Raw genomic sequence first — 14,741 nt, 5'->3', positions numbered from 1 at the left:
AAAAGATAGAAAGAATATTTGAAAAAAAATCATGGCAGAAAATGTCCCAAATTTGATGAAAGGGCATGAACCTACAAATCCAAAACACTCAACAAAGTCCAAGTAGGATAAACTCAGAGGTCCCACACTGAAACATTATAATTAAACCATCAAAAGACAAAGAAAGAATCTTGAAAGTAGCAAGAGAGAAGTAACATGTTATATACAAGCACTCTCAATAAGGTTAACAGCTGATTTCTTATCAGAGACCACAGAGGCCAGAACACAGTGGAATGACACTTAAAAACAAAACAAACAAACAACAAAAAAAACTGTCGACCTACCAAGAATTATATCCAGCAAAACTGTCCTTCAAAAACAAGGAAGAAATTAAGACATTCCTCAATAAACAAAAGTTGAGGGAGTTTGTTAACACTACACCTGCCCTACAAGAAAGGTTAGAGGGTGTCCTTCAGGTTGAAATGAAAGACCAGTAAACAATGACTCAAAGTCATACAAAGAAAAAGAGATTTCCAGTGAAGATAAACACATAAGAAAACATAAAAATTAGTATTGTGACTATGGTTTGTAACTCCACTTTCCTACAGGATTCAAAAAACAAATGGGGCTTCCCTGGTGGCGCAGTGGTTGGAAGTCCACCTGCTAATGCAGGGGACGCGGGTTCGCGCCCTGGTCCGGGAGGATCCCACATGCTGCAGAGCGGCTGGGCCCGTGAGCCATGGCCACTGGGCCTGCAATTCCGGAGCCTGTGCTCTGCAACGGGCGAGGCCACAACAGTGAGAGGCCCGCATACTGCAAAAAAAAACCCCAGAAAAACAAATGCATAAAAATAATTATAAATCTGAGAGTTCCCTGGCAGTCCAGGTTAGGACTCGGCACTTTCACTGCTGTGGCCCCGGGTTCAATGCCCGGTCAGGGAACTAAGATCCTGGAAAATGCAAAACGCAAAAAAAAAAAAAAAAATCTATGTTATTTGGCACATATGTATGAAGACGTAATTTGTGACAAAACATAAAAGGGAGAAAGAGGAACTGTATAGGAGTAGAGTTTTTGTTTTTGAAGTTGATATCAATTCAAAATAGACTGTTTTAAATTTAGGATATTAAATGTAACCCACATGGTAACCATAAAGAAAATATCTTAAAAATACACTCAAAAGGAAATGAGAAGATAAAACAGTTGACTACAAAAAAAATCAACTGAACATAAAAGAAGGCAGTTAGGGAGGAAATGAGGAACCAAAAAACTCTAAGACATTGAAAATAAAACAAATAGCAGAGTCCTTCCTTATCAGTAATTACTTTAAATGTAAACGGATTAAACTCTCCAATCAAAATACTTGAGACAAGAAATTTAAGATGTTTTCTTTAGAGAATATTAATATTCATTCATCAACGCTCCTGCGTCAGGCAAAGGCAATCCATACAACAACCCCATGAAGTCGATTCAGTAATATCCATATTTACAGAAGAGGACCCTGAGGTTAAGAGATTAAATAGCTCAGCCACAGGGGGAGGGGCTCTTGCCTTCCCTTGGCCAAAGTGACATTATGACAGTGTTTCAGTAGCCTGATGAGCATACAGTGCCTGCCTTAGTCATTCTCAGCCCACCTTCAACCCTTCCTACGTGGAGAGGTTTGTGGAGAATAACACAGAGAGGGGAATAACAAGCAACCTCTGGGATGTGATTCTTAAGTGAAGCCCCTGGAAAGCTGACCTCCAAAGAACAGAAAGGAGACCTAGGCTGATCCAGAGCTACCTAGGGTTACTGGACACCAGGAGGTGAGGGATGCTCAACCAGCCATCTCAGTTGAGCTCCACCTCAACCTACAGACAATGCAATGACTCACAGAGGCTTAGTCAGATGCCCAAAGTTAATCTGCAGCCAAGCCAGGATGCTGTTCCAACAGCATGAGGTGTCCTCCAACAACTCTAACCAAGGCTTGGCGCACTACTTTAACAAATAATGGCGTAAGTATACAAGCCAGTCACAAATAAAAGCAGTCAAATAATCGTCATTCCCAAAATACTAAAATCACTTTAAAAATTATTTATACCGACTTCCCTGGTGGTCTAGCGGTTAAGACTCTGCTCTACCAATGCAGGGGGCCCAGGTTCCATCCCTGGTCAGGGAACTAGATCCTGCATGCCGCAACTAAAAGATCCTGTGTGCCCGCAACTAAAAGATCCTGCATACCGCAACAAAGATCTCGCACCTGGCAACAAAGATCCTGCGTGCCACAACTGAGACCAAGAAATAAATAAATAAATATTTTAAAAATTTATTTATAAAAGTAAAGCTCTTCCCATTAGAGATACACAGGAAAAGAAACCCTAAACATTGAATGCCTGGTTACTAGGAACCCACAGATGTTATAAAGAACTAGATATTTTTCAAAACTGTGACTAACAGATAAATTTGCATCAATGAGAAAATGAACACTCTGAAAGACAACTTTTAAGAGAGAACAAAATAAAAGATCAATGGAAAATAAAGTATAACTTTCAGAGGTGGGGCAGGAGTGGGGGTTAAAGTTGGACCACCTCATTAGGACAAGGACACGCTCTGGACTGGGCAATCCCAGAAGGATCTCCCCAGACCTCTGCAAAAGTCCTAAGCCAGAAGAACCACTAGGAGACTGGCCCTCCTCCAGCCTAAGGCATGAGGCCATAGGAGCCAGGATCTGTGCACCTGCTCTGTGGGAGAAGTGAAGACATATTTGCAGGGATGTAGGCAAGACTAGATCCACCTTGTCTAGCATGGAGCAACACTGAAGAAAAGAAAACTGCATGGTCTGACTTGCTCCTGGAACAGGTCTACAGAAGTTACCCTGCAGCATGACAACCGTTATATGATCAATGCACATCATCAAGGACATTTTTATTCAACTACAGGAAATTCTGTCCACATGTATCCAGGCTTCCCCTGACCCCCTCCATGTATCAATCAACTTTAACTTTAAAAAACATATATACAAAACCAAAAAGCCCACTTAGGATGGTCCACCATCAATATAAACAAGAAGACAAGTGCAGGGAATTGTAGAATCAAAGAGTGAATTTAATTTTATTTATAACTGTTCTAAACTGTTTCCTTTGGTGCAATATCTATCAAACACAAACCTTGCAGCCTACAAACAAATTCACCAACAGACACTTGAGTCCTTATCAGGTTCCTGGCACTACTCAAGGTCACAGGCCACAGTCCCGGTAAGTGTACAACCTGAGGATGAATGAGCCCAGCCCACAGAACACTTGAGTGCCAAGGTACAGGATATGAGCAGTGTTTAAAACACATGTGGGCAAGTCCAGAAGGAGACTAGGCAAAATGGGAACACAAGACTCAAGGAGGAACCAGAATGGACAGTTTACATTTAAACCACATCTTCCTCCACCCAGCTCAAACAGCTGTAAAACTGATGCTCATAAACCTAACATCCTCCAAAAGTTTAGAAGTGGCAAAAACATAGTATTTTTAATACATCACTTATGCACTCAAAATGCTATTACAGTCTGAAAAAGACCAGAAAAACACAACAGTCTCCAATCTACTTGTTTAGGGTTTTCTGTATCCCATCTGTTCAAGAGTCAAAAGATGAGTTTCATACTGCCGATTACTGGTGACTAAATACTATGAGAAAATGGCATCTGACAGCAGTCTTTCACAGTGTGGTTGTAGTGACACTAATTCACACTCCCTCACACCATCAGTTCGTTTTCCAGGAGAACCAAGACCACAGAAAACTGGAACAACTCCACTAAGACAACTCAATGTTCTTCTCATTAACCGTAAATGCTTGTGAAGTAATTTGACCAACCTAACTAAAGCCACTGGATATGCCTGAGCGCACATATTCCAAGGGGGAGAACATCAGGCTACTCCCCAAAGTACTAAGGCCAATCTCCTTACAACCCAGGTTAAGATTTAGGATTGCTTCCTGTGAGCATCCTTGCAAAGCTGCAAAGAGAAAGATTCTATGCCAGGCCTCTCCACCTCAGGCTTCGTTTCAGAAAGGCACCTGCCACTGAATTAGAAACAAACGCTTTGGTACTTTAAAGGTTTTAAATAGGTACCATTTGTAAGTTATTAAAATTCACCATCTATGGGGTTAAGAATAACATCCCACTGTTACTGACTGCTAAGATCACTGTGCTCCAGGGGTCTCCACCGTCCTACCACTGATGCTTGGGGCAGGATCATCCTGCTGTGGGGGGGCTGTCCTGTGTATCGCATTATTTTTGGCAGCATCCCTGGCCCCAGCCCACTAGAGGCCAGTTGCACCCCCTCCCAATCGTACCAACCTAACATGTCTCCAGAGATTGCCGAATATCCTGGGGAAGGGAAGGGTACCCCAATGAGAACCACTGTTGTACTCTGATACCTTTCACTGGATAAGATAAGATACAGAAGCACTCTGCAAATGACAAACGGCAGCAAAAGCCAAATAGTGTCTAAAATCCCTATGGAATTCTCAGCAGGGCACCAAACATATACTCCAGAAACTGAGGCATGCTAGGAAAGGGAGCTTCCTACGAGGTACTTTCTAATCTCCCTGCAGCCACTTCCGGGGATGATGGCAGTAACACTTTGTCATGGTGCTCAAGCTGCTTCAAATCAAAGAAATGGCAATGTGTGCCGCCTTCAACGTGCCCTGGTGTACTGTGTTTCATTAGCAAATTCAAAAAATCCTCATTATAAGCTAAGACCAGGGATTTCCCTGGTGGCATAGTGGTTAAGAATCCGCCTGCCGGGCTTCCCTGGTGGCGCAGTTGTTGAGAGTCAGCCTGCCGATGCAGGGGACGCGGGTTCGTGCCCCAGTCCAGGAGGATCCCACATGCCGCGGAGCGGCTGGGCCCATGGGCCATGGCCGCTGAGCCTGCGCGTCCGGAGCCTGTGCTCCGCAGCGGGAGAGGCCACAATAGTGAGGAGAGGCCCGCGTATCGCAAAAAAAAAAAAAGAATCCGCCTGCCAATGCAGGGGACACGGTCTTCGAGCCCTGGTCTGGGAAGATCCCACATGCTGCGGAACAACTAAGCCCATGCACCACAACTACAGAGCCTGTGCTCTAGAGCCCGTGAGGCACAACTACTGAGCCCGTGTGCCATAACTACTGAGCCCACACACCTAGAGCTGGTGCTCTACAACAAGAGAAGCCACTGTAACGAGAAGTCCGCGCACTGCAACGAAAGTAGCATCCGCTCGCCGCAACGAGAGAAAGCTTGCGCACAGCAACGAAGACCCAACTCAGCCAAAAATAAATTTATTTTTTAAAAAAAAACTAGGACCAGAAGTGTGGGAGCTGACTTACTGTATTATCGTTAAGATATTGTAAACTCTCCAAAACCCAGACATAAAAGAAAACATGAGCTACACAAAAATGTTAAACAGATAAGAATACTATCCAAAATGCTAATTGCTTTGGCTAAAAGCTTCCTTATTTTAGAAATCCTCTTTTCTTCATTTAAAACACAAAAAAACCTTTCTCCTCAGCAAAGCAAGAATCGTTGAATTTTCACAGTGGAAAAACTTGCTACTGTTACTGAGGCTGCTGCCTTGTCTTGTGGAATATTTCCACCAATTATGCATGAAGCTATGCTGTGCTTCTGCAACTGTGTATCTAGATGAGACCTGCTGATGAACAGGGTACCATAAATGGGGGAGCCACACCTGACTAGAATCATGACACTAAATGATCAACATTTGAGAATATTCAAGTAACAGTAATGTCCTAAATCAGCAGCCAACAGGCACATGTATGTTATTTTTTTTTTAAGATTTTTTTTGACGTGGACCATTTTTAAAGTCTATATTGAATGTTACAATATTGCTTCTGTTTTATGTCTTGGTTTTTTGGCCCTGAGGCATGTGGGATCTTAGCTCCCTGATCAAGGATTGAACCTGCACCCCCCTCGTTAGAAGGTGAAGTCTTAAACCACTGGACTGCAGGGAAGTCCCTGCACATGTATATTATATATGTACCAAGTGATGATGGATCTGTGCCATTACCAGGGGGTACAAAAACGTGTAGGACCTGGTCCCCACCTTGGAGGACCAGCAGGGGAGAAAGTCAAACAAGAAGACAAGTTCCAGCACAAGGTGATGAGGAGGGAACGTTCTGCCTCACCCAGCTTGACAGCGGAAAGTGTTGCTGACAGGCTAGTCCCAAGAATGGGCTCCATGACCTATCCCTCCTAGGGGGTCCACAGCACTTTGAATGTCTGAAAAGCACACGGCTGACATTCGAGGGCTGCAGGGGAGCCCAGCTTCAGGTCCTCACTGCCTCTAAGAAAGAGACCATGGCCCAAGTTTCAAAAGTATATGGGGGAACTTCCATGGTGGCACAGTGGTTAAGAATCCACCTGCCAATGCAGGGGACACGGGTTCAAGTCCTGGTCCGGGAAGATCCCACATGCCACGGAGCAACTAAGCCCGTGTGCCACAACTACTGAGGCTGCGCTCTAGTGCCCACATGTTGCAACTACTGAAGCCCACGCGCCTCGAACCCATGCCCCGCAACAAGAGAAGCCACTGCAATGAGAAGCTCGCGCACCGCAACGAAGAGTAGCCCCCGCTCGCCGCAACTAGAGAAAGCTTGCGCACAGCAACGAAGACCCAACGCCGACAAACATACATACATACATACGTACACACATAAATAAATAAAAAAATTTTAAAAAGTAAACGTGGTTTGTGGGACTTCCCTGGTGGCGCAGTAGATTAAGACTCCGCTCTCCCAATGCAGGGGGCCCGGGTTCGACCCTTGGTCAGGGAACTAGATCCCACATGCATGCCACAACTAAGAGTTTGCATGCTGCAACTAAGGAGCCCGCCTGCCACAACTAAGGAGCCGGCAAGCCGCAACTAAGGAGCCCACCTGCCACAACTAACACCTGGCACAACAAAATAAATAAATGAGAAATAATTTCTTAAAAAAAGTGTATGCGGGGGCTTCCCTGGTGGCTCAGTGGTTGAGAGTCCGCCTGCCGATGCGGGGCACACGGGTTCATGCCCTGGTCCGGGAGGATCCCACATGCCGCGGAGCAGCTGGGCCCGTGAGCCATGGCCGCTGAGCCTGCACGTCCGGAGCCTGTGCTCCGCAGTGGGAAAGGCCACAGCAGTGAGAGGCCCGCGTACCGCAAAAAAAAAAAAGCGTATGCGGTTCATTACACTTCAATAAAAAGGCAATTTTAAAAAGAAAAACAGTATACTGTAAATTGCAAAGTTCTTCGACTGGACAGAGAAGCCATCCTTCATTTACAAAATGAGTTTGGCCAATGGCATTAATGAACAAGAATCCTTCAAATCAGACGGCAAACAGGACATGACTTTTAACCAGTTCCTTTTCCTGACTTTGCCCCCAAGGCAGAGGCACTTTTCCTTTCCCCCTGAAACTGGGAAGGTTTGTGGTGAAGCCGACATACTGGAGTGGAGGAGAACCAGAACAGAGGCTCTGGGAGAGAGGGCACCCCAGACAGACCTCTCGTGGCCTCGCGTGCTGGACGACACCATCCTCGTCCCATGGCCTGGCTTTATCCTCAGGTCCTGGCAGCGAAAAGACAACTTTTCCCAGCTGAAGAAATTTCAAACTTTGCTCACTGTTCCCAGAGGCTCTTGATCAATTTACTGCACACACGTGTGCATGTGTGTGGAGCTATGAGCAAGTTGGAGAGTGCTGGCCCCTTGAGGACATTTTCACCCCCATGTCATATTTTCTGTCACGTTAGATCTCCATAGGCCCCTCCACACCAGGACACTGTGATAGATAAAATACAAGCAGCCCCTGATGTCTAACAAGGGCAAGGGCACAGGCATGGTGCTAACCGTGCCACACAATGTCAGTTATTATCCCTGTTAAAAGTAAGAGAACTAAAACTCAGGTTAAGCAGCAGGGCTGGAATTTGACTCCAGTCCGTCCAGCCCCAAAGCCCATCCTTGCCTTCTCCTGATACAGTTAGCTGGCACACAAATGACCACTACAGGTGACAGGTCCCACCATGTACGCTTGTTCTCAAATTCTGTTAGAAATTAAAATTATTTAAAATCTAACCATCTTAAACTATTCCTTAAGTAAACATTAAAATGAATAGACTGAGCTTTACCACTAGAAGAACTACTAAACACCAGGTAAAGTGCAAGTAAGCTGGTTACTGGGTTATTTTTAACTTAGTCAAGTAACAATTATGCTAAAATAGCTGCACTGTGTTCCCAATGTCTACAAATCAGTGATAATAAAAATATATTTCAATTTGCCAAATGAATATATATTGTAGCTTTTTAAAAAAATACATAGTGGTCATTAAAAGCAATTAATTTGTAAACTGAGCACTTTCCGAAGTGTAAAGCACCTCCGCTCCTCTGTATGGATCTGCCATTACGTGTCGCCCACTTCTGGGTCCTGGACTCCAGCCATCCTAGACCCCAGATCTTAGCTCTGCCTACAGCTGGTCAGTCTCAGGTCATAAAATGAAGGTATTTCAGCCAACCCTGCAGCCCTGAAACAAAAAAACATGCCAGACCTCACTAGTGGCTCTGCTTAGGTCTTCTCCGAAGACAACTTCGGGACTTCCCTGGTGGCGCAGTGGTTAAGAATCCGCCTGGCAACGTAGGGGACACAGGTTCAAGCCCTGGTCCGGGAAGATCCCACATGCCATGGAGCAACTAAGCCCGTGCACCACAACTACTGAGCTCATGTGCCACAACTACTGAAGCCCATGAGCCTAGAGCCCGTGCTCCACAAGAGAAGCCACCACAATGAGAAGCCCGCATACCACAACAAACAGTAGCCCCCGCTCTCCAAAATTAGAGGAAGTCCGCGCACAGCAACAAAGACCCAATGCAGCGTTAAATAAATAAATAAAAGAAGAAGACACCCTCATTTTGGTGGGAATGCAAACTGGTACAGCCACTATGGAGAACAGTATGGAGGTTCCTTAAAAAACTGAAAATAGAGCTACCATATGAGCTAGCAATCCCACTCCTGGGCATATATCCGGAGAAAACCGTAATTCGAAAAGATACATGCACCCCAGTGTTCACTGCAGCACTATTCACAATAGCCAGGACATGGAAGCAACCTAAATGTCCATCAACAGAGGAATGGATAAAGAAGATGTGGTACATATATACAATGGAATATTACTCAGCCATAAAAGAAGAACAAAATAATGCCATTTGCAGGAACATGGATGGACCTAGAGATTCTCATACTGAGCGAAATAAGTCAGACAGAGAAAGACAAATATCATATGATATTGCTTATATGTAGAATCTAAAAAAAGGCTACAAATGAACTTATCTACAAAACCTAAATAGAGTTACAGATGTAGAAAATAAACTTATTGTTATGGTGGGGGTGTGTAAAGGTAGGGGAGGGATAAATTGGAAGACTGGGATTGACACATACACACTACTATATATAAAATAGATAACTAATAAGGACCTACTGTATAGCACAAGAAACTCTTACTCAATACTCTGTAATGGCCTATATTAGGAAAAGAATTTAAGAAAGAGTGGATATATGTAATTGTGTAACAGGTTCACTTTACTGCAACTAACAAAACATTGTAAATCAATTATACTCCAATAAAAATTTTTAAAAAAGAAGACACCCTCATTTTATCATCTCCTACTGGGAACTCTAACCTCCACACCTCATCTGTGTCCATTCTTTGGGCCTCAGCTACATCTCTCAGTGGTTCCCCCACCCACTTCACCCTGGTGATCCACATGGTTTCTACTCCTTCTAACCCTAATATCGCCTCTGCCCTCCTTAGAATATCCACACACACACCCTCACAAACACTTCTTACACCCCCACTCCCTCCTCTCTCTCTTCACCCCGGAGTCCCACACCCCATCTCCTTCCTCATCCTCCAAAACATCCTAATCACCAAGCCCATGGCTTCCCATGGAGGGTGACACTGCAGGTCACTGTCCTTTTCCTGAGGCTCTCCTCTCTTGGCACTCCCCTTCTTATTTCCTTCTTCCTGGTACTGGTATTCTCTGGGAAACTTGGTTCTGCCCAATCCCTTTTATCTAAGCAGGACCGAGTCACTGTGAGATCCTTCAGTTCTCTTCTTGGAGTCTTCACCTGCGAAGCTCCAGAAGCCACTGTCTGCTCAGCTTTCTCCTGTCCTCACCTTAGAGGATGCTACCTGTGATTTAGTGAGGAAGTCTTCAAGTGTGACATTACCAAACTTCATCTGCAAGTTAAAACATGCCACATAAGAAAGAGGAGGTTTGCTGTATCACCAACCCATAGGCAGTTAATTCAGCATAGAAACAGGGTCACTTTCTAAATAAACACAACTGCAGTTCTGCATGTTAAATATCTTTGGGCAATAGTAAATTCAACTTGTTCTATTTATGCTTGGCTATTAGATATTTAGGATCTTACTGATCGAAAAATACATCAAATTCACTTGACATTTCAAAGTATAAACAACTGTTAAAGAGTTGTTTATTTTTATTTATAAATTATGCTTAGTTTGCTACCATGGCCACAAGAAGAGCAACAGCAGCAAAACCAGACATTCCTGCCCAACAGATCTTCCTGAAACACTTTACTGCTCACTCAGGCGCCAGACCAGGTCCTTAGACAAACAAGGACCCTGTCCTCAAAGAGAACATTCTTCATTCTCTCGTTGACCACTGTGAAAATGCTCCCCCACCAGGCCCAGGCAAACATCATGCTCCACAAACCTGTCCCCAAAGTCCTTTCCAGCCTGAATTCTATCTCTCCAGTGCCAGGATGCTGGCCCAGCCACACCTGCAAGGTCACTCTACCTGCCCACTTCAGGAGCCCGGCCCAGGTGGCCCAGGGCTCCCCCACCTAGACCACTCCACAGACCACCTCCCCCCCGAGTCCCAATAACACCTGAACCTCCAACAAGTCAGACGCTCCTGGGGAGGAAAAAGTTGCATCTCTGTACACACAGCCCTGCATACTTGGCCAAAACCCAAGGATTTTTGGAAATCACTTGTTTTCTGGAAAACCACACACTATGGCACTCTTGTACATATTCAGCTCAAACCCCCGCCCCCGCAACATACACACTCACGCACCGGTCCTCACTAGGCATGGAACTTACCAACCACCATGGAGAAGGTGCTTGTACTCAGATCTTACCCAAACCATTTAAAATACTCACGACACCAACATACAGGATCACACTCCTCATTTTCCTCTATTCCTCCCAAATTAATACTTTAGTATTTTAATAAAATAGTGAACCATACTTTAAGCCTAAAGTGTTTATATACTCTACCAAGTTCTCTGTATATAAACTTTTAATACTAACTACAAAATTTAAGTTCATTTTAAAATTGGAATAAAGTCATTTTTATTCAAATAAGAGAGCAACCATAGGCTGTCATATTTTTAAAACTCCTCAGTGATTTTTCAATTCAGTAAGCAAGTATGAAACAAACAGTAAGAATACTTATTAACCTCTGGGGACTTCCCTGGTGGTCCAGTGGTTAAAACTCCACACTTCCACTGCAGGAGGCGTGGGTACAACCCCTGGTCAGGGAACTAAGATCCCGCATGCATTAGGCGTGGCCAAAAAGAAAAAAAATTTCAACCTCTGCGTAATCACTCTAAGTTACATTTGCTTTTAAACTTTCACAATTTAATTTTTTTAATGTTAAAAAGAACTTGGAACATAAAACTGAGATTAATTTCAAGAAAAAGATTTTTAAAACAATTTCTCTGCATTTAGCTAGCACCAATCGTCTTTACACAGTTTTTTTCCTATAACCTGTATCTATGATCACCCTACACCAACTTGGAAACAATGCCTTACAAAAAGGGAGGTGCTGCAAAATCCTAACAGTTATCCACTCATCTCACACTGTAAAACTGCCAAAACCCCTTCCATGAAAAAAACCACTCCCCTCTGTCAGTATGGGCAGAGGTTCCCAGGCCCAGAAGTCCAGTGCTGGTGGTAGGCTTGGTGGCCCAGGGACTCTCCACTGTACACTAGCTGGAGATGAAGGCCAGAGACCCCGCATCTACCCATCACCTTTTTTTGTTTTGTTTTGTTTTTTGTTGTTGTTGGTTTTCTTTTTTTGGTCCCTGCCACGTGGCACGTGGGATCTTAGCTCCCCAGGATGAAACCCGCACCCCCCTGCATTGGAAGCGTGGAGTCTTAACCCCTGGACTACCAGGGAAGTCCCCCCATCGCCCTTCTTACTCATCTCCTCTGAAAGCCTCACTCCACTCCTCAAAAGTCTGAATTCTGCTCCCTCGCAGAAAAATCAATTTATTTCCATGTTTGGTATGTCAACGCAAATGGTTTTGGCTAAACGGTAATAACAGAATTTTCTTTAAAAACCTCAAAGTCCTCAGAGTAAAAATATAATGCCCTTTTGCTGTGATGCCAAGTTATTTGTAAACAACAAACCATCAAATTAAAAAGCTGCCATCAGGTCCCTACTATCGATTTTATGCAATCTATAGTACAAATACACACAAACAGCGTTCTGGTTTGAAAAATAACGTTCCCATCAAGATTTAAGGAACTAGCTGGTGCAGCTTTCCAGGCTAAACAGTAACACAGCACCCACATACAAAAGTGAAGAAATAAAGAAAAGCAAGAGCTCTTATCACCATCTCCAACAACTGAAAGCAGTCAAAAATTCCAGTTTATGGAGAAAGGTTCTACTTGGAATAATCTAGAAAGCCCCTGAGGAATAACTAGCATTTCCTAGAGAGCAAATTTGTTTTTCAAGCAGACTAAATGATAACTTCACAAAACCATAGAACCAAGCTGAACTGCTTTGTAGCAGGATTGACAGTTCCTCAAGAAGCTCACTTAATTATACTCTATAACACTTTATAAAAATTTCTAAATAATTGATTTTTTTAAAAGTTATGTTGAAAATATCTAGTTTTCCAAAATTTTAAGGTTCAGAGCACAGATTTAAAAATCCATCATGCTTCAAGAGCTTTCAATTTTTAGGCTACAAAAAGCACAATGAGAAAAAGAAGTCCTTTCAGCTTAAAAAACACACGCTTGAAATAATACACTACTGAAAACGTGTAGAACAAAAAGAAAGTAACAGATAACCCAACGGCAGTTAAGAAGACACAGATTTTTGTTTTGAGCAGTCCCACCAACCAGAGTTTTACATTTCTATTCCATACTACCTTCATGCTAGTTACGAAAATTATATGCGAACTCCCAGAACACACAGAGTACCCCAGAAAACCTCAGCCCACGTGGACAGCTGCCTGAGCCTCCAGCTTTGGATAGGTGAGGATGGGGGTCCCGAGCAGGAATTGTAGTCTGTGTTCCGGTCGTGGGTACGGTGGATGAGGTCGGGACATTGGGGTCATGGACTGGGATCCGGTCGGGATGATGGGATCTGGGTCTGGTTCTGGCCGTAGAAAGAACGAACCCAGATGTCGGGATCTAGGTCCTGGTTGGGAAGATGGACAAGGGCTTGGGGTCGGAATGGGGCTCCGAGTCTGGGTCCTGACTGTGTCCTACTCGTGGCTAGGTCCAGGCGGGGATCGCTGGCCGGGGACTGGGTCCTGTAGGTGGGGGCAGCAGATCCCGGGGGGTGGTCAGGACCCAAATCTGGGTCCTCCTGGTCGTGGGTGGGGGTAGGGGGGTCGTGGATCGCGAGTCGGTGGTCCGGGTCGGGGTAGTGGTCGTGGTCTGGGTTCCGGTCCCGCCGGCCAGGCCGCACCCCCGTCCGCCCGCCCCCCCCCCGGCCCGGGCCCCACTCACACGCGCGGCAGCTGCAGTGGCGGCGCCCCGCGCCTTTGGAACACGCCGTCCACGAACACGCCATTCTTGCCGAGGCAGCGCAGGTAGAAGTCGCCGCCCGCGTCGGGCCCGGGCTGCGCCGACGGCTCCGGGGCCGCCCCGCCATGGCCGCCGCCGCCCGGGGGCGTGAAGATCTCGAGGTGGCGCCGCGAGATGAAGCTCGAGTGGCCCATGCTCACGTCCACCGAGCCCTGCGACGAGTTGCGCCCGATGGTCACCGAGCGCTTCTTCATCAGGTACTCGAACTCGCGGCCCTCGAGGCGCGCCACGGCCCAGCCGCCCGGCGGGGATCCGCCGCCCGCGCCCCCGCCGCCCCCGGCGCCGCCGCCCGCGGGAGGCCCGCCCGCGCCCGGGAGCGCCGCGGCCGCCGCCATGGGCCTGCGAGGGCCCGGGCCGCCTTCCGCCGCCGCCACGGAGCTGAGGGCCGAGCGAGGCCGCCGGCCGGCGAGCGACGAGCGGCGGCGAGGGGCGGGACACGCGCGGCGCGCCGCGGGCCGGCGCCGGGCCCGTGACTGACGGCGGCACCTGCCTATAGCGGCGGTGCACGGCAGTGGGGCTACCAGAGGCTGGTCAATGGAGAGGCACGCCGGCCGTGCGCCCGCACGTCGGCCGCGGCGCCCGACGCAGGCGCGGCTTCTGGCGGCCTGGAAAACGCGGTACGGAGCAGGGCGGCCTTGGAGCCGCCGAGCCGACGCACGGAGCCGCGCAGAGAGGGGAACCAGGACGGGGCGGGGGCGGGGGCCGGGCCGGGGTCAAGGTCGGCGGGGGCAGGGGGCGGGGGCCCGCACACTCCGCACCGGCCCCGTGGTTTGCCGCTGCCGTCACGCGCGCATCCTCAAGCGTGGCCGGAGCCTGCCTCGTGTTACCAGCCGAAATCCACGCGTTTCCACGGTTGCAATGGCTGTGAGACCCCACCGCGAGTGTCTGCGGGCTGGCGAGGAGGGAGAGAAGAGTGGGGAGAGT

At 46.7% G+C, this 14,741-nt stretch overlaps 1 protein-coding gene across 1 annotated transcript in view; it reads right to left on the bottom strand.

Annotated features, from left to right (window-relative positions):
- The window catches only part of FOXK2 (forkhead box K2), a gene marked incomplete at its 5' end in the record, with an annotated part of 68,250 nt that extends 54,098 nt beyond the window's left edge, over positions 1–14,152 (bottom strand). Inside the window, one exon of the mRNA XM_082860381.1 lies at positions 13,740–14,152. Within this exon, the coding sequence (XP_082716507.1) occupies positions 13,740–14,152 (413 nt within the window). The remainder of the gene's footprint in view (positions 1–13,739) is intronic.
- Positions 14,153–14,741: the final 589 nt, after the last annotated feature.

The sequence above is a fragment of the Leucopleurus acutus genome (genome assembly GCF_964270905.1).
Source record: "Leucopleurus acutus genome assembly, chromosome: 19".
Classification (NCBI taxonomy): domain Eukaryota; kingdom Metazoa; phylum Chordata; class Mammalia; order Artiodactyla; family Delphinidae; genus Leucopleurus; species Leucopleurus acutus.
Note: the sequence above shows the minus strand (reverse complement) of the source record. Positions and strands in the feature narration are given on the sequence as shown.